The sequence below is a fragment of the Mobula birostris genome, chromosome 19 (assembly GCF_030028105.1).
Source record: "Mobula birostris isolate sMobBir1 chromosome 19, sMobBir1.hap1, whole genome shotgun sequence".
Lineage (NCBI taxonomy): Eukaryota > Metazoa > Chordata > Chondrichthyes > Myliobatiformes > Myliobatidae > Mobula > Mobula birostris.
Window position 1 is genome coordinate 29,772,368 of NC_092388.1, and position 23,039 is coordinate 29,795,406.

At 38.6% G+C, this 23,039-nt stretch overlaps 1 protein-coding gene across 4 annotated transcripts in view; it reads left to right on the forward strand.

The window, feature by feature from the left end:
• LOC140212489 (cadherin-18) overlaps positions 1-23,039 on the forward strand; it is a 672,855-nt gene that overhangs the window by 538,852 nt on the left and 110,964 nt on the right. For all 4 annotated transcript variants that reach the window (XM_072283357.1, XM_072283356.1, XM_072283355.1 and 1 more), the window contains one exon: positions 4,421-4,540. In XM_072283357.1, coding sequence (XP_072139458.1) covers positions 4,421-4,540 — 120 coding nt within the window. The remainder of the gene's footprint in view (positions 1-4,420; positions 4,541-23,039) is intronic.

A 23,039-nucleotide genomic window follows, 5' to 3' on the forward strand; every position in this document is an offset into this window, starting at 1 on the left:
CTTAAAAGTTTGCAAATATTTGGCATGACATCTGAAAGTTAGATAAACTTCTATAGATGTGTAGTGGAGAGTAGATAGACTGGCTGCATCACAGTCTGGTGTAGAAACACCAATACCCTTGAACAGAAATGCCTAGAAATAATAGTGCAAATGGCCCAGTCCATCATGGGCAAAGCACTCCCCACCATTGAGCAAATCTACACCAATCATTGTTGCAGGAAAGCAACATCAGGGACCCCCACTACCCAGATCATGCTCTTTTCTCGCTGCTGCCATCAAGAAGAAAGCAAAGGTGACTCAAAACTCATGGCACTGGGTTCAGGAACAGTTATTAGCCATCACCCATTAGGCTCTTGAAGCAAAGGAGATAACTTCATTTGCTCCATCATTGAGATGTTCCCACAACCTGTGGGATCACTTTTTCAATGACATTTCATCTCATGTTCTTGATATTAATTGCTTGTTTTTGTATTTATTATTGCTACTTTGATTTTTTGTATTTGCAGTTTGTTCTCTTTTGCACACCGGTTGAACACCTCAGTTAGTGCAGTAATTTCATTGATTCCATTATGGTTGTTATTCTGTTATGGATTGAATGACTACGCCCACAAGAAAATGCATCTCAGGGTTGTATATGGTGACATATATGTACTTTGATAATAAATTTACTTTGAACTTTGAACTTTCATTGTATTTCAGAAGAGAAATGAAACCAACAATTTGCATTATTGTCTGTGCAATTCTGTTTCCTTAGGAGTGAATTCATTTTCTTTTGGGCTACTTCGAACAGGAAATAGGAGAAGCACAGGGGGATCACAGAGATGATGGGCATCATTTTGCCGAACGTGGCTAGCCACAAAATGTTGTTTCTTGTGCTCTCCATGCACCTGTGTATTCATGTTGGCCTGAATCTGAAGTCCGACATCACTGGTCGTCTGTTGAAGAGACCCTTCAACAGGACTCATCATTGCTTTTTAAAATATATATATTTTTTTATTTTAGAAGTGTTTTAAATGTCTTTGTGAGTGTCAGATATATTTACAAACTGTTTACTTTAATGTCAACTTTGCAAAGATCTCATTGAAATCTAACTAATACTGTAAGAACTGGATAAAGTAGCTGTGGAAAAAGTTGAGGGTAGAAAGCAGAGGAATGGGGTTGAAAAAAAAGTCAGCCATGATTGAATGATGGAGCAGACTCAATGGGCTGAATGGCCAACTTCTGCTCCTACATCTCATCATCTTTGTCATAGCCTTATGTGTTGGTGGTTGGGGGTCGGTCTTTGTAAAGTTGTGGACTTTGTGAATGCATAATTGAGAAACCATTGGAAGGCCCCAAGTTTGTTGTAAAGTTTCACATATATGTGTGTATATACTGAAAACAACAGCTTATTTTAATGATATATGCCAGTGATATTAAACTTGATTCTGATTCATAGAGACAACTTTAAGAAAAATACCTAGACAAAAAGAGTGGATACAGTGACTGCAGTCATTGGTTGATGGATGGAATTTGTAAGGAAAGAAAATGTTTCAGAACCTATAGGATAATCAGAAATAGACATATTGATCTGAATGTGGCCATATTCACCACTGAAAGTACCAGAATATTAGCACAATGTAGAGTTTATAGAATGCATTCTACAGATGCCCATTATTTCTGCTAACCTTCATTAAAGCAAAGAGTAAAAATGACCCTTTCACTGTTCTAGGCCACAGAGTAAAAATATTTTTGACTGACTGCACTAAGTGGATGTTATCACATAGGCAGACTGTAACAGCCATACCCATTATTCAGCAGGCCGGGCAGCATCTCTAGGAAGAGGTGCAGTCGACGTTTCAGGCTGAGACCCTTCGTCAGGAGGGTGTGTTGTTGCTTGAATTTCCAGCATCTTGTGTGTTGCTTGAATTTCCAGCATCTGCAGATGCTGCCTGGCCTGCTGCATTCACCAGCAACTTTTATGTGTGTTGCTTGAATTTCCAGCATCTGCAGAATTCCTGTTGTTTACCCATTATTCAGCTGCATTAACTGCATTACAAAACTATATAGCAAACAAAACTTTTAAAGGGCAATTGATATGTTACCACCTGAATTCTAAACTCTGTGAGCCTCTTATCTAGAAATTAAATAATTATCTTGCAAAAAATTTCAATGTCAAATTAATATGACACTGATATTTGACAACAGGTTCTTATCAGGACATTAAAACAAAAGTAAATTCAATCAGTTGAAATCAAAGAGAACAATTTCTAAAGTATGATTTTTGAAATAGATAAACAAGTATATACTCAGAGGCCACTTTATTAAGTACTTTCTGTCCTTATTAAAGTAGCTACTGAAAGTACGTTTGTAGTCTTCTGCTGCTGTAGTCCATCCACTTCAAGATTTGACACGTTAGGTTTTCAGAGATGCTCTTCTGTACACCACTTTTGTAACATTAGAACACTTGAACATTTTTTTGACAAGAGCAGGCCACTTGGCCAAACAAAGCCTGCGGAATTCCTGTTCAAATAGTGCGTTGCAATAACTATTGAGTGTAGATTTGAAAGTTTCTAAGGTACTACTCTTAGCTACTCAACTAGGTAGTTTGGTCCACGTATCAACAACTTGCTGTGTAAAGAAATACACACACACACTGAATCTTCTTTTAGTAAACACCTCAATAACAGAGCTCTCAAGGCTATGCATTTTAAACATTTTCATGTAACTCAAATGGATTTGAAACATTAGTCTGTTCTATACAATAAACTGTATAGAAGTCAAGGCTCTCAAATTCCTGAGGCCTGCTTGCAGTTCCTGCAACAAAATTCTTCTTTAAAAGTTACTTAAATTAGCATTTCTGCCAATGTTTACAAGGTTTCAACATTACTGAGTGTGGAGATGGGACAACAATAAAATGCCTATGCAGTTTCTGGGCCATTCACAGAGAAAGGGGAAGGAGTTTTTTTTATATATGTTGATGGCTATCAAATCTATCAGATTCTCTGTGGCCCAGTCAGGGTTGACAAACAGAGGATGTTTCCCTTCATAAGGTGGTCTCGAACTCAGGGTCACTCATTTTAAATGGAAATAAGGTATAATTTTAGATATTAAGGAAATTAAGGGTAATACTGTTTGCTTGTTCATTATATCCTGTGTCATATGACATAGGCAATCATGATCTTTCCATGACTGTGATTGTTCTTGACAAACTTTTCTACTGGAGTGGTTTGCCATTGCTTTCTGCTGGGCAGTCTCTTTTCAAGAGGAGTGCCCAGCCATTAACAATACCCTTCAAAGACTGCCTGCTTGGCGTTAGTGGTCACATAACCAGGACTTGCGATAAGCACCGGTTGCTCATACGATCACCCACTACCTGCTTCCATGTGACTCTGATCCAGGATGTTAAACAGGTTCTACGTTTTTCCCAAGGGTGACCTTCAGGTTAGCAGAGGGAAGGAGTGCCTTATTCCTTTGGTAGAGACCTCTCTTCACCCCACTACCCATGTTAGAGAAGGAAAGTGGCACTGAGGTAAAAGAGCACACTTGATGCTTTCGAATAATGGGCTAAATTACCTATTCTTACTTTGCCTCTTTTACATCCTTAGCAGGATTTGGCCGGCACTTTTGTGTTTACCTAGGTCATACACAGACACAATTAGTAGTAACATAAGTGGTATATCTATAAGAACAGGCAATAATGAGTGACAAAAACCTTTATTGTTCATGACTAATTTATACAAACAACCTTAGCTTATGTTTGTTTCCATGGAAGGCTCAAAATATCACGATTAATTGGTTTCCCAGTGGCAGAGAAATAAAAAGCATCTAAATGTTTAAAACATTGGTGTAAGTTTCAATTCTCATTAGTTGAGGACTTAAGCCAAATATTTGACATGCAATGGCTCATAAAGGCCCTTTATATATAGTATAAGACTAATATTCTATTATTGAAGCATGTAATATGAGTTTGCAATTATACTCTGAGATGTAGTATTATTTAAAGTACAGAAAATAGTAAATTTGGATTTTATTGCAAGAGAATTCGAAGGAAAATCATACAAGCTGGTATAACATCCAGAAGTGAGAACAAAGCTCATAGGGAGGGAGCTGGAAGACGTGGGGGGTTTGTACTTCAGTCATTGAACAATCAATAGTTGGATGAATTTTAAACAGCAAGTAGATGAATGCAGTTTTGGATTTTTACCTCTGGCAAGGCAGTTCATACGATTGCTTCGCCGTCTCTGGCACCTGGGAATAAAGTTTACTGAAATTATTTTCCTTCCAGTCCAAGTGGTATATAAAAATAAAATCTATTGTGATGTTTTTTAAATGTTTGTGGAAAACTTTAGTAACAATTTCTTGACTCCCAAGTGGCACTGAGAAATGTTGGGTGCAGCTTCCATTAAAACATTTTCCCTATGTTTGTGTCTACGTGCAGGTACTTCAGTACTTCAGATAACAGCTACAGACGCTGATGATCCTACATATGGGAACAGTGCGAGGGTGGTGTACAGTATTCTGCAGGGACAACCATACTTCTCTGTGGATCCCAAAACAGGTAGAATTCAGAGACTTCCTTTCTCTCTTTCTTTCTTTCTCTCTCTCTCTCTCTCTCCCTCTCCCTCCATCCCTCTTTCTCTCCCTCTCCCTTTTGGAAATTATACCTCAGATCAATATTATCATTTGTGCATCATCCCTTTTTGTGTTAAGATAATGGCCAATATTGAATGAATCAATATAATCTTCACTTGTACCAGAGCTGAGAATTAAAATTCCATCAGGGGAAATATGGCTTTGTTGTTAGTTTTATCAACTGCGGATGGATTTCGAGGTATGAGTACCATTATGGACTAACAACAAAGACATAAGCACCGTTTAGTAATGATTATGCATTATACTTGGCATTCAGTCTATTTGGTTCCATTGACGATGGTAACAAATTCAGAGGCAGAGTGAAGCTATCATTACTACAGCAGGTTTAAAGTTATAGAGTGCAGATGACTTTTTAGATAATTTACTTCTGTGACCCCAGCTATGGGTAAATAATCTTACTGCCTTGTGGGTAACTTTGGGAGAGACAACGGCTACAGGAGTAAAACCAGAGAGTGGGGCACCTCTGGCAGCTAGACATCACTGAACATCCTTCCAGCAGCTCCTACAGCCAAGCTGGTGCCAAATGTATTGCTTTCTTTTCCTTTGGACTACGCTGGTGAGGCCAAGAGGAGGATCTTGACAACGGGGCACCCCAGGATCTCTATAGCCTCCAGCCAGGCTTGTGCCCTGAAGTGGTCACTCCAGTGTCACCACTCCATTCTCCTACCAGAGAGATGGATGCCATCACTATCACTTCTGTAGTATCTAAAGTGTGAAACGAGTGCAACATTATATCTGGATGGCGTTGGGATGCAGTAGGTAGTGCTGCTGCCTCTTTGTTCCAGTTTGTTTGTGATCCCTGGTGCTGATGGTATGGTGTTTACTCATTTTCTCTGCAACCATATAGGTATTGTTCTGGAGTTCCAGTTTCCTTACACATCCCCAAAATGTGCTGTTTTGTAGATTAATTGGCTTCTGTAAATTACTCGCAGTGAAGGTGACTGATAGGAGAATCAGGGTGACGTTGAGCATGTAGGGGAGAATAGGTTACAGGGAAATAAGAGAATGTGATTGATGAAATTGTTCTTGCTTCAGGCTTCTTTCTTTGTTGTAAGAAAATGAGAACCCACATACTCCCATTGTAGTGTTTCAAATTGAAGATGATTTTTTTTCCCCGAGAGTCTAGTTTTATTCCAAATTCAAGGCTGACTTTTCAGAGAACAACTACTTCTGCTATTTTTTTTTAGTTTGTGAATATAAATGGCTTATAAACACTTCTGTTATTAAAAAAATATTATACCTAAGGCATGTCCTCACAAAAAGTCTATGGTTCTGGACTAATATTGAACTGAAATTGAAGCTGAAATTAATATTGAGCCGGTGTTCAATATGCAAACATCAGAAAGAAGAAGAAATGTTGATGCCTCAATGTCTATCTCGCTTGTTAGACAAGGCCCTGAGTGAAAAATCTCATCAGAAAGTTGTCACCTTACTAAAGCATTGAAGTGAGTGTGAGCTAGACCCATAATCTTCAGGCTCTGAGGTAAAATTACTATTACTGAGGTACATTAGAGTACCAAATATGAAAATCTTAACACCTAAAATATGTAACCTAACATATTAACACCTAACGTCCCTTTCTCATTATGGGCAATGTGAGATCGCTGGGTAATAAAATGGATGAGTTGACAGCGCTAGCCAGGAGTCAGAGAACATTTTGGGAGTGCAATGTTATGTGTTTTACTGAAACGTGGCTGCACAAGGACATACCCGACCAAAACATTTCCATAAAGGGCTCCCAGACCGTTCAGGCTGACCGGAAGTGCACTGAGAGCGGTAAGCGTAAAGGAGGGGGGCTTGCTGTTCTGGTTAACAACAGATGGTGCAATCCTGGCCATATTATGATCAAGGAATGTGTTTGTAGCCTGGATATTGAACTTTTTGCTGTTGGACTCCGGCCATATTATTTGCCAAGGGAAATGTCACATGCAATTGTGGTTGTTGTGTACATCCCTCCCTCTGTCAACCCGACGTCAGCGTGTAATATCATTTATGCCATTGGGCACAGGATTTCATTCAACCAGAGACTCATTCCACCACGATGCAGCACTGAGCATCATGGGAAGTCATTCCTGCCTGTGGCCATCAAACTTTGCAGCTCCTCCCTTGGAGGGTCGGACACCCTGGGCCAATAGACTAGTCCTGGACTTATTTTCGTTTGGCATCTTTACATATTATTATTTGACTGTTTGTGGTTTTGTATTGCTATGTTTGTACTCTGTTCTTGGTTGGTGCAGCTGTAACGAAACCCAATTTCCCTCAGGATCAATAAAGTATGTCTATCTATCTATCTATCTATCTATCTAAAGACTGTATCTCACATGTACGTACCTATGATTAGGCTTAGGGACAATGATCACTGAGAAAAACTGCCTCAAAAACTCAAAACTGAAGTGGGAATCATGATTCTCAATCCAAATGATCTGCTGAAAATAAGAATCAATCTAAAAAGATTGAGGGCAGGGGAGTTGTAATCGTGCCAGGTTAGCCCAATAGGAAGCTATTGATGAAACTCCAATCTCTGTTTTCAATTCTTCCTATTTCAATTGAAATCCACCTCCTTAAAGATCAAGGCAGGCCGGAGCTCAACACTTGTTTGTCCTCTGGTGTTTTGATCCCACTAGCAAGTCTATGTTTGGAATAAAAAGAAACATGAAAATTATCCCCTAAGATATGAGTTGACTAGAGTAAAAATGGGTCATATCCATTGTACATCAATCAAGATTCCTTCTGAAGTTTCGAAGAGAGATGTACGTCAAATGCAAGAAGACATATTGCCCTTTCACACTAACAACATAAAGCTAAGATTTTCCTATAAATGTTTTTATTTCTTTCAGAACTGTGCTGTGCCAAACATTATCAATGTATTATCTTCACACCTTGTTCTACACATTTTTCCCTACAATTCTTTGAAAATGTTTAGCCTGCATGCTCAACCATCTTTAGTAGATCATTTTATATCATTAGGGCACTGTGCAAGTGGGCACTTCTTTTGTTTAAATTATATTTACTTGTCTTTTTATTTCACTGAAATTGGTTTCCTTTCTAATCAATTGTTTTTACAATTAACAGTCCTCTCTCATTCTACAATTGAACCAGACTCAGTTGTGATTGCTGTTCTTTAATTGAAAGCCTCTGCTGAAAACCAGAAACAAATTGACAATAGGACATACTTTCACTCGATAGAAGTGGCATTTAGTAGTCTCCTCTCCATCTGCCTTGCGCACATTCAGCTGCCACTGCACCTTTCTGACACCTGCTATGTAGCCGGTCATAATTAATTACCTGGTCAGGGACTCCTCTGGGAGAGTATCCACAATTAGCTCCATAGAAGATGATGAATGTGATTTGAGTTACTGACTCAACATTAGACTGTCATTATGATCTGAGCTCTTTATTTTCCCTGCATATTCTGTTAAATTAATGGATCAGTAGAAATGAAATGCATGTGACTAAGCAATCCTATCATTTCTTTTTCTTCTGTTTTAATTGGTAGTAACATAGAAATATAGAAAACCTACAGCACAATACAGGCCCTTCGGCCCCCAATGCTGTGCCGAACATGTACTTACTTTACAGTAGAAGACATTAACCAGGATCATTTTGTTTATATGGTTGAATGATTCTATCAGAAGTCTTCACTGAAAGGCCACTCCCTCTGAATAAATCCAGTACTTTAATCTGTGACATATATTAGCATTGCTTAAACATATTCCATTCTTCAGAGTACAAGGGTAACTGTCAATTTCATCGAGTTGCCTTGTCCCTGTTGAAATGTGCGACCTTTAAAAATTCTCTTCACAGGAGGTTGTCTGGATCAGAGGATCTTAATAAAAGCTTGGACAAGTTGAGCTTGTTTCTTCTGGAGCATAGAAATATAAGGTGTGACCAGACAGAATTATATGAAATTATAAGAAGCTTAGGTAATGCAGACTGTCAGAATCTTTTCTTAATGGTAAGAATATAATGGTAAGAAGAGGGACACTTTTCGTCCCTCTTCCCTCTGGGAGACGGCTCAGGAGCTTGAAGACTCATACGGCTAGATTTGGTAACAGCTTCCTTCCTACTGTGATAAGACTGCTGAACGGATCCTGACCCGGATCTGGGCCATACCCTCCAAATATCCGGACTTGTCTCTCGTTTTTTTTTTGCACTACCTTACTTTACATTTTCTATTTATGATTTATAATTTAAGTTTTTAATATTTACTATCGGTTTGTACTCTAGGGAGTGGGAAGCACAGAATCAAATATCGCTGTGATGATTATATGTTCTAGTATCAATTATTTGGTGACAATAAAGTATAAAGTAAAGTAAAAAAAAAAGTAAAATCAAAAGGGCACAGTTTTAAGGTGAGGGAGAAAAGTTTTAAAGGGGGGTTGAGGGGAATTTTTTTTTACACAAGGAGATGTTGATATCTCAAAGACATCGAAGGATATGGACATAATGTAGGCAAACTATTTGTGCAGATAGGCAAAAAGTTTGTCAAGAATACAGTGGGCCAATGAGCCCATTTCTGTTCTGTGCAACTCAGTGTCTATGACTGTTTAGCACAGATATTTAATCTAAGGGTGAATATTTACTCCCCACATAGTGATCAGAATACTCCTTTGCCTCTTTGGAACTAAATAGAATCACATATTTAAAAAAGATCTGAAACCATAGTTTTCTACTGGCTGGTGAGTCTGAGACTAGGATTCATTGCTCAAATAGCACCAGACTTTTTAGGATTGAAGTTAAGAAATACTTCTACAACACAAACTGTTGAAAACATCTGGGACCCTCATTCACAGAGAGTAATTCTTTTGACTCAGTATTTTATTGTAAATGTAGGATTGATGGATTTATATTACAAGGTTATGGGGCAGAGATGGGTATATGGACAAAGATCAGACGTGGCCTTATTAAATAGAAGGATTTCCTGAAAGATCTCATGGTCTTTTCCCATGTTGCAGAAGTTTATATTTAAAAATAATTAGGGCACTTGCTGTCCATCAATGGATGCTCAGAAAGGGAATGCAATTAAAGAACTAAATCTTTTCTGGAGTAGGGCATCCAACAGTTTCTGCCATGAGCTGGAATTGGTCCTGCACCCTTAAGTTCAAATGTTGTGCCAATTACTTTACTGAAGATACACACCGATAAATAACTAGTGAGGGAGACAGGACCTCAGACACCAGAATGGACAAGACAAATAATCAACGAGATTGAACAGCTCAGGTGAAATTGAAGACCTGAGAATGAAATGAATGACTGAAGAATTAATTTTCAGTGTAAGAAAGGTTAATGACATCAACATTTACCCCACGGTTAGTAACGATACTTAGCTTATAATGCCAAGCTTTATGATTGTCTAATATAAATTAATAGGAAAGTTCATGATGCAATGTTGTTTAATTGATCAAGGATTAACTGTATTCACTATATACATTTACATCTATTAGGAATTTGCTGTGGTGGTTTGTACACCATGGAATAAAAAGCAAACACATTCAACAATTATAAAGAATTATATACATTTTTTAATGCATGTGGTATATATTGCTAAACTAGATGCCAAAATCTACAGGTAAATGCAGTATTGTACAAAAGTCTTAGGCACCCTAGATAGCGTTATGCTATCTTGTCATATGAATCTGCTTAAATTACAATGATCAAATTGGAAGTACATTTTGTCAAGCATAAATTAATTTTTAAATATGTAATAATCAGCTTTGAGGTTATAAGAAGACAACTTTTTCATTATTTAGCAGATAAAAACATAAATCAGTGTATCATTTGACTTTGGTTCTGTATATCACCTTTAAATCTCATTTCTTTTTTACTGAGAATAAGAAAAGCAGTAAGAATTTGGATTCATGTTATAGCTTTAATATTTTTAAAAAATTACTTGTGCTTTACATGCTGTGTTTGGAAATCAGTGACAAGCCAAAGAAATAGTATAAGGACTGAATATGAGATGAATTTATATTGACAGTTATAATGAAGCAGGGATAGCGTAGTTACAATGGAGAAATGAGGAATTCTACAGACGGTTTTCCATGAGAACATAAATGACAAAGTATTTCCACAAAAGTATGATAAAGATTGGTAACACTATATGAAGTGGTTAATGTCAGAAAGAGGCAGAGTTCCAGAGAGGTTGTATGATTAGATTAAATCATAAGGCATAGGAGGAGGAGAATAAGGCCATTAGGCTCATCGAGTCTGCTCTGTCATTCCATCATGGCTGATTTATAATCCCTCTCAACTCATTCTCCTGCCTTCTCCCCATGATCTTTGAACCCCTTACGAATCAAGAACCTATCAACCTCTGCTTTAAATATACACAATGACCTGGCCTTCATAAAGATCTGTGGCAATGAATTCCACAGACTCATCACCCCGTCTAAAGAAATTCCTCCTTATTTGTTCTAAAAGAATACCTTTCTGAGGCTATGCCCTCTAGTCCTACATTCCACCCCACCCCATAGGTAATATCCTTTCCATGTCCACTCTATCTCGGTCTTTCAATATTCAATAGGTTTCAATGAGATCCTTCACCAATGAATGCAGGCCCAGCCCAGTGCCATCGAACACCGCACATGCATTAACTCTTTCATTCCCAGGATCATTCTCATAAACTTCCTTTGGACCCTCTCCAACGCCAACTGTAGTGTTAAGGTGGGATAAGGCGATAAAAAAGCCACCCAGCTTCCCTGAGATTTCCCATTTAAGCCATCTGATAAAGATGCTGCAGTTCCTAAAGGCACTGACAAATCTAATGTGCGTATGTCGCAACAAGTTTTGGGTAGATTTCCGGAAGAATAGGTATAAATAGATTTCAAACAGTGTAAATAACCTCAGCAATTTTAACTGTCCACTTGGCTAGGATCCATTGGGAAGGTAAGTTCCAAATCATTCTCTGAATGTTGGTCTTGGACACATCACTAAATGTAAAGCCCCTGAGATATTCCAGCACCCAAACCCACTATGTACATAGATTTCATTAAGAACCAGTTGGAAGTCATGAAGAACTTTAAAATGAGTTCTGGGAATTAAAATATTGTGGGCTGCAGCGACTGAATTTAAAAAATGCTCAATCACTCGTAAAATTGAAGGAAAAGGGAGATTTGCTTCTAAATCCATATTTGAAAATTGTAACAATTTTGACCTTAAAATGGATTAATTAATTCACAGGTAAAGGACCTATAAGTGGTTTTCTATTCTGATGAAAGTGAGGTTTTTAAAAAATCTATTCATAATTTAATCCTATGCATGTCTTATGTATTAATTAACACCGTTGTGAGTCTGGCAGAGTTTTAATTAAAATGTGTGCATTGGTCCAGAACATTTAAAACAAATGGAAAATTTATTGAGGGAAATTACCCCTTAATGTGCTTCATTCTGCTTCATTGTTAATCAACATTTTGCTAACTGCAACCTGAAATAATAACCACTTCGCAGTTGTTCCTCAGCAGTGTCACTGTCACCTGTGAGCTATGGACCTGCTAATGATCAGAGCAGGTCACAGTGCTACAGATCAAAATCAAAGAGGGGAAAAAACTAATCTTCACTCTGTAGTACTGAGTGCAAGAGATAATGGCCAAAAAATGTGCTGCTACAGCAGATTGGATCCACTGGAGACAGCTGAACAAAAGTTGGGATTTGAGTATCACTGACAGTCAATCCTCACGCACCTATACAGTGCCAAAGGCAAATTTCTGCCAAAGACTTTGAGAGCCACCAATATGTTACGCCTTGCACTCCGCAAGCAAAATGTCTGTCAAATAGCAAGGAAGTTACACAAAATTACATTGTGCGCACCATTGTGCTAATTTTTCTACAACCAAAGCAGAAACCTTCTTCAAAACTCATTACCTAAATTACATTCAGCATTTACCTCATTATATATTCAGTAACAAAATATTACTGAATTATCACACGTACACAGAAATTTTCTTGGACTGCTCCACTATTTGATAATGCAAATCACTGAAGGCACATCCCTACTGACAATGATTTATGGCAGGAATATTTACTTATTACACAGTAACTCTCCTTGGTGCATTCAGCAAACATATGATTTCACAAAGAAAGTGTTATATTTTTAGGTGAATTCCTTCCACAGTTTTACTGATATGTATTTTTTCTTTCTTCAGTTCACAGTGTTACTGCCAACAATTTGTCACAAGTATCCACTGCAACTTGTGATAAAAATGTTCCTCCCTTGCTCTCTTTAATAATTTTTTTCAGTATGTTCACCAAGCTCATACCCAATAATTGAATGATGTTCTGCCTTTAGCTGGTTCTATAGTGGATTGCTAAACATCTGGTATAGGGAGGAGAGGTCACACTTACTCACAGATGCCATCCATCATGTTGTTGAAGCAAGAGTATTGAGACATGAGAATCTATGACTCAAATAGACATTAGGTGTCCTGCAAGTACTATTGGAGTATCATGTCTGTTTGAGTCTCTCTATGCAGATTTGTTAGACCTGAAATAAATCTCTGCTTAGGAAAACTGGATCATCTTGTGCCCTGAACCAAGGGACATCCTGGAGCTTGTCAATGAACAATACAAGTAGTATGTGGCATTGCATACATCAGTAGAACTATAACCCCACCCCCTCTGTCTACTTATTCTCACTGCTTATCCTTTCTTTTCCAGTCCTAATCAAGGGTTTTGGTCCAAAGTGTCTGCTGTTTATTTCCCTCCATAAATGCTGCCCGACCTGCCAAATTCCTCCAGAATTTTTTGTGTTGCTCTGAATTTTCAGCACCTGCAGCATCTCTTGTGTTTATGAATTTTCAATATTTAACATTCACAACTGCAATTGTCACATTTTCTGTTATCAAGACTGTTTCACCCAACTCCACTACTGCGCTAATGTCAGATTCTGACCCTAATTTGTTTCCTCACTTTCACTCGGTACCTTCTTGTCTCCAGTTTGTTTTGCTACTCTCTATTTCAACCCTGCTCACTTCACTATTTCCCACTCAGTTCTTTGTCATGTGTCACCAGCCCAGTACCACCATGAGGTACTTCGGAGTGCTTCAGTCTCAAAAATAAATCTTAGGGCCTAATACTTGTGGTGTTGCCCACTCTGTGATCCATATGGAAATATATCAACTTTTATGCTTATTTATTTTTGCTGTGAAAATAAACACCATTCACCTAAAGGTGAATCGGTTTAATCAAGGAAATAATTAATCGGACATGAATAATCATTTTATTGCAAAAACTGCATCAAATCTTTGCCATGCTTCTGTCCACATTCATAATATCACCATTTGTTCAACCATCTAATCTGTTTTAACTTCCAACAAGTAGGTCACAAAAATGGCTGACATTGAAGTATGGGCCAAATGTCCTCAAAATCAAAGAAGAAGAAGAAGCAACCTGATGATGATAATAGTAATGATGGTCATGATGAAGATGGTGTTGATGATGATGTGGTGAAGGAAAGACTCGCTGTTAAAAGAAAAATACCAAGATATGCAACCGTGTGTTAATTTGCATAACAGCAGAATGTCCCAAAACAAGTTAGTCACTGTTATACAGATATGAGTTTTGTGGTTGTGTGGGCACGTGGCCAAGTGGTTAAAGCATTCGACTAGCGACCTGAAGGTCGTGAGTTCGAGCCCCAGCTGAGGCAGCGTGTTGTGTCCTTGAGCAAGGCGCTTAACCACACAGTGCTCTGCGATGACACTGGTGTCAAGCTGTATCGGCTCTTGCCCTTCCCTTGGACAACATCCGAATCATGGAGAGGGGAGACTTGCAGCATGGGCAACTGCCGGTCTTCCACACAACCTTGCCCAGGCCTGCGCCCTGGAGAGTGAAGACTTTCCAGGCGCAGATCCATGGTCTCGCAAGACTAATGGATGCCTTAAAATTTGTGGTCAATGATAAACTGATAGTGTTTATTGATCAATAGTAATATTGATGCTGAATGTACCTGCTCACAAAAGTGAGGACAAGGTATCATTCTGGTTCTGTTACAAGATTAACATGCAGCCACATGGAATATCAAGTCCAACTACTGCCTGTAAACTGGAGAAATTAAATTCTGGAAATTAGAAAAAAATTGAAAGTGTCGGTAACTTCAAAATTACCCAGTTATCGTGTAAAGTGTTCAGTTTCACTCATTTTCTTCCTGCCTGTCTGATAACGTTCTTAACGCAGATCTACCTTCAGAACTAGCCCAGCAAGCTCTTCTGTTCAGGGGACAATTAAAAATCAACAACAAAAGCTAGCTTGCCAGCAATAGCCAAATCCCAAAAACAAGTAAGTAACTTCAAGGGCTTTGTGGGCATGAACTTCCCTTTTACCAATGTCAGTTGCCGTCTGGAATCTGCTGTAGATGATTTGTGATGCCAAACTGGCTAGCTACGAATTAGACTGGACACCGGACCAGATAGTTATCTAAATACTTTACCGAATGAAATAATACATGTTATTAAAGTAGCTCTAAGATAGTAAAGCTTTTGTGTGTAATTTTAAAGCAAAATAATAATTCTGAGGGGATGAAAATCCATCTTTTTCAGGAACATCCCAGATATTCAGCAATTTAATAGTTTGAATTGTCATCAGCTTGACAAAAACTGCTTCCCTGGTGAAGGAGCAGCTTCTGAATTCCCATCTTCATTTATGCATCTTTCCAGAAATTGATGTTAGATTGCCTCTAATATTATGGTGAAATATTACCATAATGACACAGGTAGGAAAAGGGAAGAGGTCCTGAAAGCAGAATACAAGGAGTTGAGAAGAAGGACCGCAAAGGTAGTAATCTTGGGATTACTGTCTGTGCCACACGACAGTGAGAGTAGGAATGGAATGAGGTGGAGAATAAATGCGTGGCTGAGGGATTGGAGCAGGGGGCAGGGATTCAAGTTTTTAAATCATTGGGACCTCTTTTGGCGCAGGTGTGACCTGTACAAAAAGGACGGGTAGCACTTAAATCCTAAGGGGACCAATATCCTGGCGGGGAGATTTGCGAAGGCTACTGAGGAGACTTTAAACTAGAATGGTTGGGGGGTGGGAATCAAATTGAAGAGACAAGGAGAGAGGAGGTTAGTTCACAAATAGAGAAAGCTAGTAGACATTGTGTGAGGGAGGATAGGCAGGGGACAGAGAACGGGAGCACTCAGACCGAAGATGTAGGGGAGAAGGAAGAAAATGATAATAAAGTTGTTTGCTCCATTAGGGATAAACAGAGAGTAAGAGGTGGAGAGTTTCTTAAATGCATCTATTTTAATGCTAAGAGCATTGTAAGAAAGGTGGATGAGCTTAGAGCATGGATTGATACCTGGAAATATGATGTTGTAGCTAATAGTGAAACATGGTTGCAGGAGGGGTGTGGTTGGCAACTAAATATTCCTGGATTTCGTTGCTTCAGGTGTGAAAGAATCGGAGGGGCAAGAGGGGGAGGTGTTGCATTCCTTGTCAGATAAAATATTACAGCGGTGCTTTGGCAGGATAGATAAGAGGACTCGTCTAGGGAGGCTATTTGGGTGGAATTGAGGAATGGGAAAGGTGTAATGACGTTTATAGGGGTGTATTATAGACCAGCTAATGGGGAGCGAGAATTGGAGAAGCAAATTTGTAAGGGAATAGCAGGTATTTGTAGTAAGCACAAGGTTGTGATTGTGGGAGATTTTAATTTTCCACACATTGACTGGGAAGCCCATTCTGTAAAAGGGCTGGATGGTTTGGAGTTTGTAAAATGTGTGCAAGATAGTTTTTTGCAGCAATACACAGAGGTACCAACTAGAGAAGGGGCAGTATTGGATCTCCTGTTAGGGAATGAGATAGGTCAGGTGACAGAGGTATATGTTGGGGAGCACTTCAGGTCCAGTGATCATAATAACATTAGTTTCAATATAATTATGGAGAAGGATAGGACTGGACCCTGGGTTGAGATTTTTGATTTGAGAAAGGCTAATTTTGTGGAGATGCGAAAGGATTTAGAAGGAGTGGATTGGGACAATTTGTTTTATGGGGAGGATGGAATAGAGAAATGGAGGTCATTTAAAGGTGAAATTTTGAGGGTACAGGATCTTTATGTTCCTGTTAGGTTGAAAGGAAAGGTTATAAGTTTGAGAGAGCCATGGTTTTCAAGGGATATTGGAAACTTGGTTCGGAAAAAGAGAGGGATCTACAATAAATATAGGCAACTTGGAGTAAATGAGGTGCTCGAGGAATATGAAGAATGTAAAAAGAACCTTAAGAAAGAAATTAGAAAAGCTAAAAGAAGATATGACCACAAGACCATAAGACAAAGGAACAGAAGTCGGCCATTCGGCCCATTGAGTCTGCTCCACCATTTTATCATGAGCTGATCCATTCTCCCATTTAGTCCCACTCCCCTGCCTTCTCACCATAACCTTTGATGCCTTGGCTACTCAGATACCTATCAATCTCTGCCTTAAATACACCCAATGACTTGGCCTCCGCTGCTGCCTGTGGCAACAAATTCCATAGATTCACCACCCTCTGACTACAAAAATTTCTTCGCATTTCTGTTCTGAATGGGCGCCCTTCAATCCTTAAGTTAGGCCCTTTCGTACTAGACTCCCCCATCATGGGAACCAACTTTGTCACATCCACTCTGAGGCTGCTTTGGCAAGTAAGGTGAAAATAATTCCAAAGGGTTTCAACAGTTATATTAATAGCAAAAGGATAGTAAGGGATAAAATTGGTCCCTTGGAGAATCAGAGTGGACGGCTATGTGCGGAGCGAAAAGAGATGGGGGAGATTTTGAACAATTGTTTTTCTTCAGTATTCACTAAGGAGAAGGGTATTGAATTGTGTAAGGTAAGGGAAACAAGAAGGGTGGTTATGGAAAGTATGATGATTAAAGAAGAGGAAGTACTGGCACTTTTAAGGAATATAAAAGTGGATAAATCTCCGGGTCCGTACAGGATATTCCCTAGGACCTTGAGGGAAGTTAGTGTGGAAATAGCAGGGGCTCTGACAGAAATATTTCAAATGTCATTAGAAACGGGGATGGTGCCAGAGGATTGGCATATTACTCATATTGTTCCATTGTTTAAAAAGGGTTCTAAGAGTAAACCTAGCAATTTACCCCAGTGGTGGGTAAATTGATGGAAAGTATTCTTAGAGATGGTATATATAACTGTCTGGATAGACATGGTCTGATTAGGAAGAGTCAACATGGATTTGTGCGTGGAAGGTCATGTTTGACAAATCTTATTGAATTTTTTGATGAGGTTACTAGGAAAGTTGAAAAGGGTAAAGCGGTGGATGTTGTCTATATGGACTTCAGTAAGGTCTTTGACAAGGTTCCACATGGAAAGTTAGTTAGGAATGTTCAATCATTAGGTATTAATATTGAAGTAGTAAAATGGATTCAGCAGTGTCTGGATGGGAGACGCCAGAGAGTAGTGGTGGATAACTGTCTGTCAGATTGGAGGCCGGTGTCTAGTGGTGTGCCTCAGGATCTGTATTGGGTCCAATGTTGTTTGTCATATATATTAATGATCTGGACGATGGGGTGGTAAATTGGATTAGTAAGTATGCAGATGATACTAAGATAGGTGGCGCTGTGGATAATGAAGTAGATTTTCAAAGCTTGCAGAGAGATTTAGACCACTTAGAAGAGTGGGCTGAAAGATGGCAGATGGAGTTTAATGCTGATAAATGTGAGGTGCTACATTTTGGTAGGACTAATCAAAATAGGACATGCAGGGTAAATGGGAGGGCATTGAGGAATGCAGTAGAACAGAGGGATCTAGGAATAATGGTGCATAGTTCCCTGAAGGTGGAATACCATGTGGATAGGGTGGTGAAGAAAGCTTTTGGTATGCTGCCCTTTATAAAACAGAGCATTGAGTAAAGGAGTTGGGATGTAATGTTGAAATTGTATAAGGCATTGGCAGGGCCAAATTTGGAGTATTGCGTGCAGTTCTGGTCACCGAATTATAGGAAAGATGTCAACAAAATTGAGAGAGTACAGAGGAGATTTACTAGAATGTTGCCTGGGTTTCATCTCCTAAATTACAGAGAAAGGTTGAACAAGTTAGGTCTTTATTCTTAGGAGCGTAGAAGGTTGAGCGGGGACTTGATAGAGGTATTTAAAATTATGAGGGGAATAGATTGAGTTGACATGGATAGGCTTTTTCCATTGAGAGTGGGGGAGATTCAAACAAGAGGACATGAGTAGAGAGTTAAAGGGCAGAAGATTAGGATAACATGATGGGGAACTTCTTTACTCAGAGAGTGGTGGCTGTGTGGAACGAGCTTCCAGCAGAAGTGGTTGAGGCAGGTTTGATGTTGTCATTTAAAGTTAAATTGGATAGATATCTGGACAGGAAAGGAATGGAAGGTTATGGGCTGAGTGCAGGTCGGTGGGACTAGGTGAGAGTAAGAGTTCGGCACAGACTAGAAGGGCCGAGATGGCCTGTTTCTGTGCTGTAATTGTTATATGGTTAAAACGGAAAACCTTATTGTTATTCCCGCTGAAAACTCTGGGCTATTCTAAATATAACAGCTAACTTATGCGCCTTAAGCTGCCGGACATGGCTATCTAATTACAACAGAATAGTTGATAAGTAACAATTTTACAATGAAACTGGCTGCATGACAGTCTATAAACTAAGCATTATTCATGATCAGTGTAATGAGGTAATCGATTAGAAAGTAGCACTCAGCATGGAAAATTATTAAAATATTTCCAAAACTTTAAATGAAAAATCATGAACATTTTTTGAAAAAGCAAGCCTGTCAACAGATGGTGTAATATGAATTCAGCCGGAGGGATCACTAAGGGTACAAAAACGCATGAGGAGATTATTCTAAACACACTGAGGTGCCAACTTACTGACGTACATGCTTGTTACTCACTTAATCCTTGTGTCATATGAAGGATTTCTCATTCTCAGCTGTAGGTCAGGTTCAGGGATTCAGTAGAATGTAAATACTGATTCAGGGACAGAGGTTTTCATATTCTCCTTACCACGTTGACTTGTATTTCTGTCAGCAACACTCTCATTAATAATTTCTAAAGCCATGGCGGCTTTATTGTTACTTCTGTGCTGAAGAATTCCTTCTCCACAATTATCAGGGAGTGAATGGAGGTGCTAATAAAATTGCTACCCAATCACTGATCAAGAGGTGCTAATAAAATTGCTACCCAATCACTGATCAAGAGGTCCAATGGAAAAACCAGAAACTGAATTTACATAGACCTTATAAACATATTAGTCCAATATGTTTAATATCCATTATATATTTTTTTTATTTCCAATGTTGTATCATTGGTCTATAGGCATCTGGATTTCAAATTGCCCTGCATGATAGCTGACATTTAGTGCAGGACATAGTGGAAACTTCCTGCTATCTCCACAATGTGATCCTGCAAAGTCTCAACATCCACCCTGTCAATTACCCTTGGGATATTGCATATTTAAATATGATAAACCTTCTTAACTCCAATGAATACAGACTTAAATAATTCAGCTTCTCTTGATAGAACAACATCCTCATCACAAGAACTAACCCAGTGAGTCTCCTTTGGACTTCCTCTAATGAGGGAAGGGGACCAAAACTACAGAATATTCCAGGGTCTCACCAGCACCCTGTACAACTAGATATATCAAAAAAAAACTCCCGAATCTTAATCTTCAATCCTTCACAATAAAGGTCACGTTGCCACTTGCAGTTGTAACTACTTGTTGGACCAGTCTTCTAATCTTTTTGTGATTCCATGCTAGAACACTAAGATCCCTCTGAACTTCACTCATTTGCAGTCTCTTTTTATTCAGATAGTTATGCATCATTCAATTCCTCTCACTGAAGTGCGTGATCTCACATTTCCAAAAATTTAATCTCATTAGCCCAATCACTTAATCTATGTATATCTCATTGCAGAATCACAATGTCCCCATCACAGCTACTTTTTATATCATTAGGTAAAAATATTTTCATCCTTCTTGTAAAAATCATCTCTCAATCTTCAGTTATTTAAGACTTTTCATCACAGTGCATACTTTGCCCTGGATAAATAATATTCTGTTTTGAACTTTTTCTTTGCCATCTTACTTATTCTTTGATCACACTATAAATGTTTAAATATCAGAATTAATTTGGTTGATCACCTCCAAGTCTTCCTAAAAGCTTTGAATACTGGCTTCATGGCTGTGGACTCACTTTCATGAACTTCAGTTCTGAATGTTATTTGCTTAATTTTATTGTTTGCATAGTTTGTGTTTATTCTGCACAATGGATGTATGACGGTCTTTTTTAATGGGTTCTATTGAGTTTGTTTGTTTTGTGGCTGCCTGTATGGGGAAGAATTTCAAGACTGCTTATAATATACGTATTTTGATAATAAATGTAATTTCAACTTTTAATTACCCTTCCCAATAAAATGGAAGCCATGTGGTTATCTAATTACAAAAAAAAACAAATAGTTCCATGCCTTAATGCAATTTCAAATATCAAATCTGCTGGGTAAACTACATCAATAAGATGATAATTGAATTAGTGGTGGAGAGGAGGTCACTAAACAAAATCCATTATGGACAATCAGGTACCTCCTCTCCATGACCTACTGATAAGCAGTGGAGTAACCTTTCGAACAGGTTCATTCAGCTCTGTTGTCATGAGGATCGTTACAGAAAATCTTTCCTACCAAATGCAATAAACATATGCAACAGGAAAACACACATCATAGTACAATTGTCTCTATTTTAGTCTCATACATTATTATTGCACAGTATTGCACATTGGTAAATTATTTGTATATTATTCTGTACTTTAATTAATATTATTATATTATTATTGCTAAATTGTGTTTTTAGATGTTGCTGTAACAAAATAGTTTCCCACTCAGGATCCATAAAGTACTTATTATTATTACCATTGTAATTTGGCTAATGCCTGAAATGCCACAGGTTGTTTGAAACATCAAAGCAAGTATGAAGCTTGTAGAAATGACAAAAATGCCCTCTAGATAAGCCAAAGACTCTCCTTTAAGAGGAAGTTATTCTCCTCTAGGGTCCGATAAAGGAAAATGCAGCTTTACCCAGCTTTGGAACAATACTCCAGCAAGATATTCAAAAATATGCCAGAACTTGTCAAGGCTTTGGAGGTAGTGGTGGCAAGGAGTGTAGAGTGGAAATTAAGATGGGAAAATGTAACGTTGTCCATTTGGTTAGGAAACAATAAAAGTGTATTGTTTAAACATGAGAGATAACAAGATGCAGAAGAATCTGGATATCTTAGTACTTGTCAAAACGTACTGCTGAAGTGAAACAATAATTGGGAAATCTAAAAGAATGTGCTTTTTTATTAATGGAGGTATTGAGTACAATGAGTATATTGATTTATATAGGATATTGATAAAAGCAAGTCTGGAATACTGCGTACAGTATTGGTCTCCTTATAAAAGGATGTTAATGTGTTGGAAGCATTTCAGAGATGGTTTACTCAACTAATACCTAGAATAAGAGGTTGTCTTCTCAGGAAAATTTAGGTATGATCTACAGAATAAACAGTTCAGACAGTTGCCAAGTTAAGCAGCAAGGACCTTCGAGATTGAACAGGAAGTCCTAGCGTGTGATTACCGAGAAGGCGAGTGGACACCCAGCAGGAAAGCTCAAAAACAGGATCACTGATGAGCGTAGAATACAACTATGCACAGATTGACTGAGAGGTTTTTAATCTAGCATGGGGAATAAAGAAGTTTCACCACTGCCTCTACAGACGATAGTGACAGATCACCAGATCTTGTGTCAATTTTCAGTCTCAGGAAGGGAATTCCAGTGATGACTGCCACTCAATTACAACATTGGACATTTTTCCTAGGAATCCACTCTTATGATATAGAGTTCAAGGGCACTGAACAACACAGCAATGCTGATGGCTTGTCACGTCTTCCACTACTGGCAACTGAAGAAGAAAAGTCTTCATACTGTGACCCAGCAGAAGTGTCCACACAGCATTACTGGACCAGTTGCTGGTAATAAATTCTGAAGCACACAGGGAAATAAGGAATGACTCAACGTTGTCAAAAGTCAATGAAATCACCATGTAAGGATGGCCAGCTCATGGTAATCCTGTGTTTCCAGAGTTCTCATTGACATATTATTTGTATGTGTGGATGTCATGTTATGATTCCCTTTAAGTTGCACACCAGAGTGTGAGAAAATCTGCATGAAGGACACCTGGGTACAGTCAAGATAAAGAGAGCCCCTGGAGCTACGTATGGTGGCCGGAAATAGATAAACAGATTGAAGACTTGGCCAAAAAGCTGTTCAGGATGTCAAAAAGTTTAAAGTGCTCCCCACAGGCAGCGATGCACCTGTGGGAGTGGCCATTGTCACCAGGGCAAAGAGTACATATTGACTTTGCTGGGCCATTTATGGACTCCATGTCTCTGATCACTGTGGATGCTCATT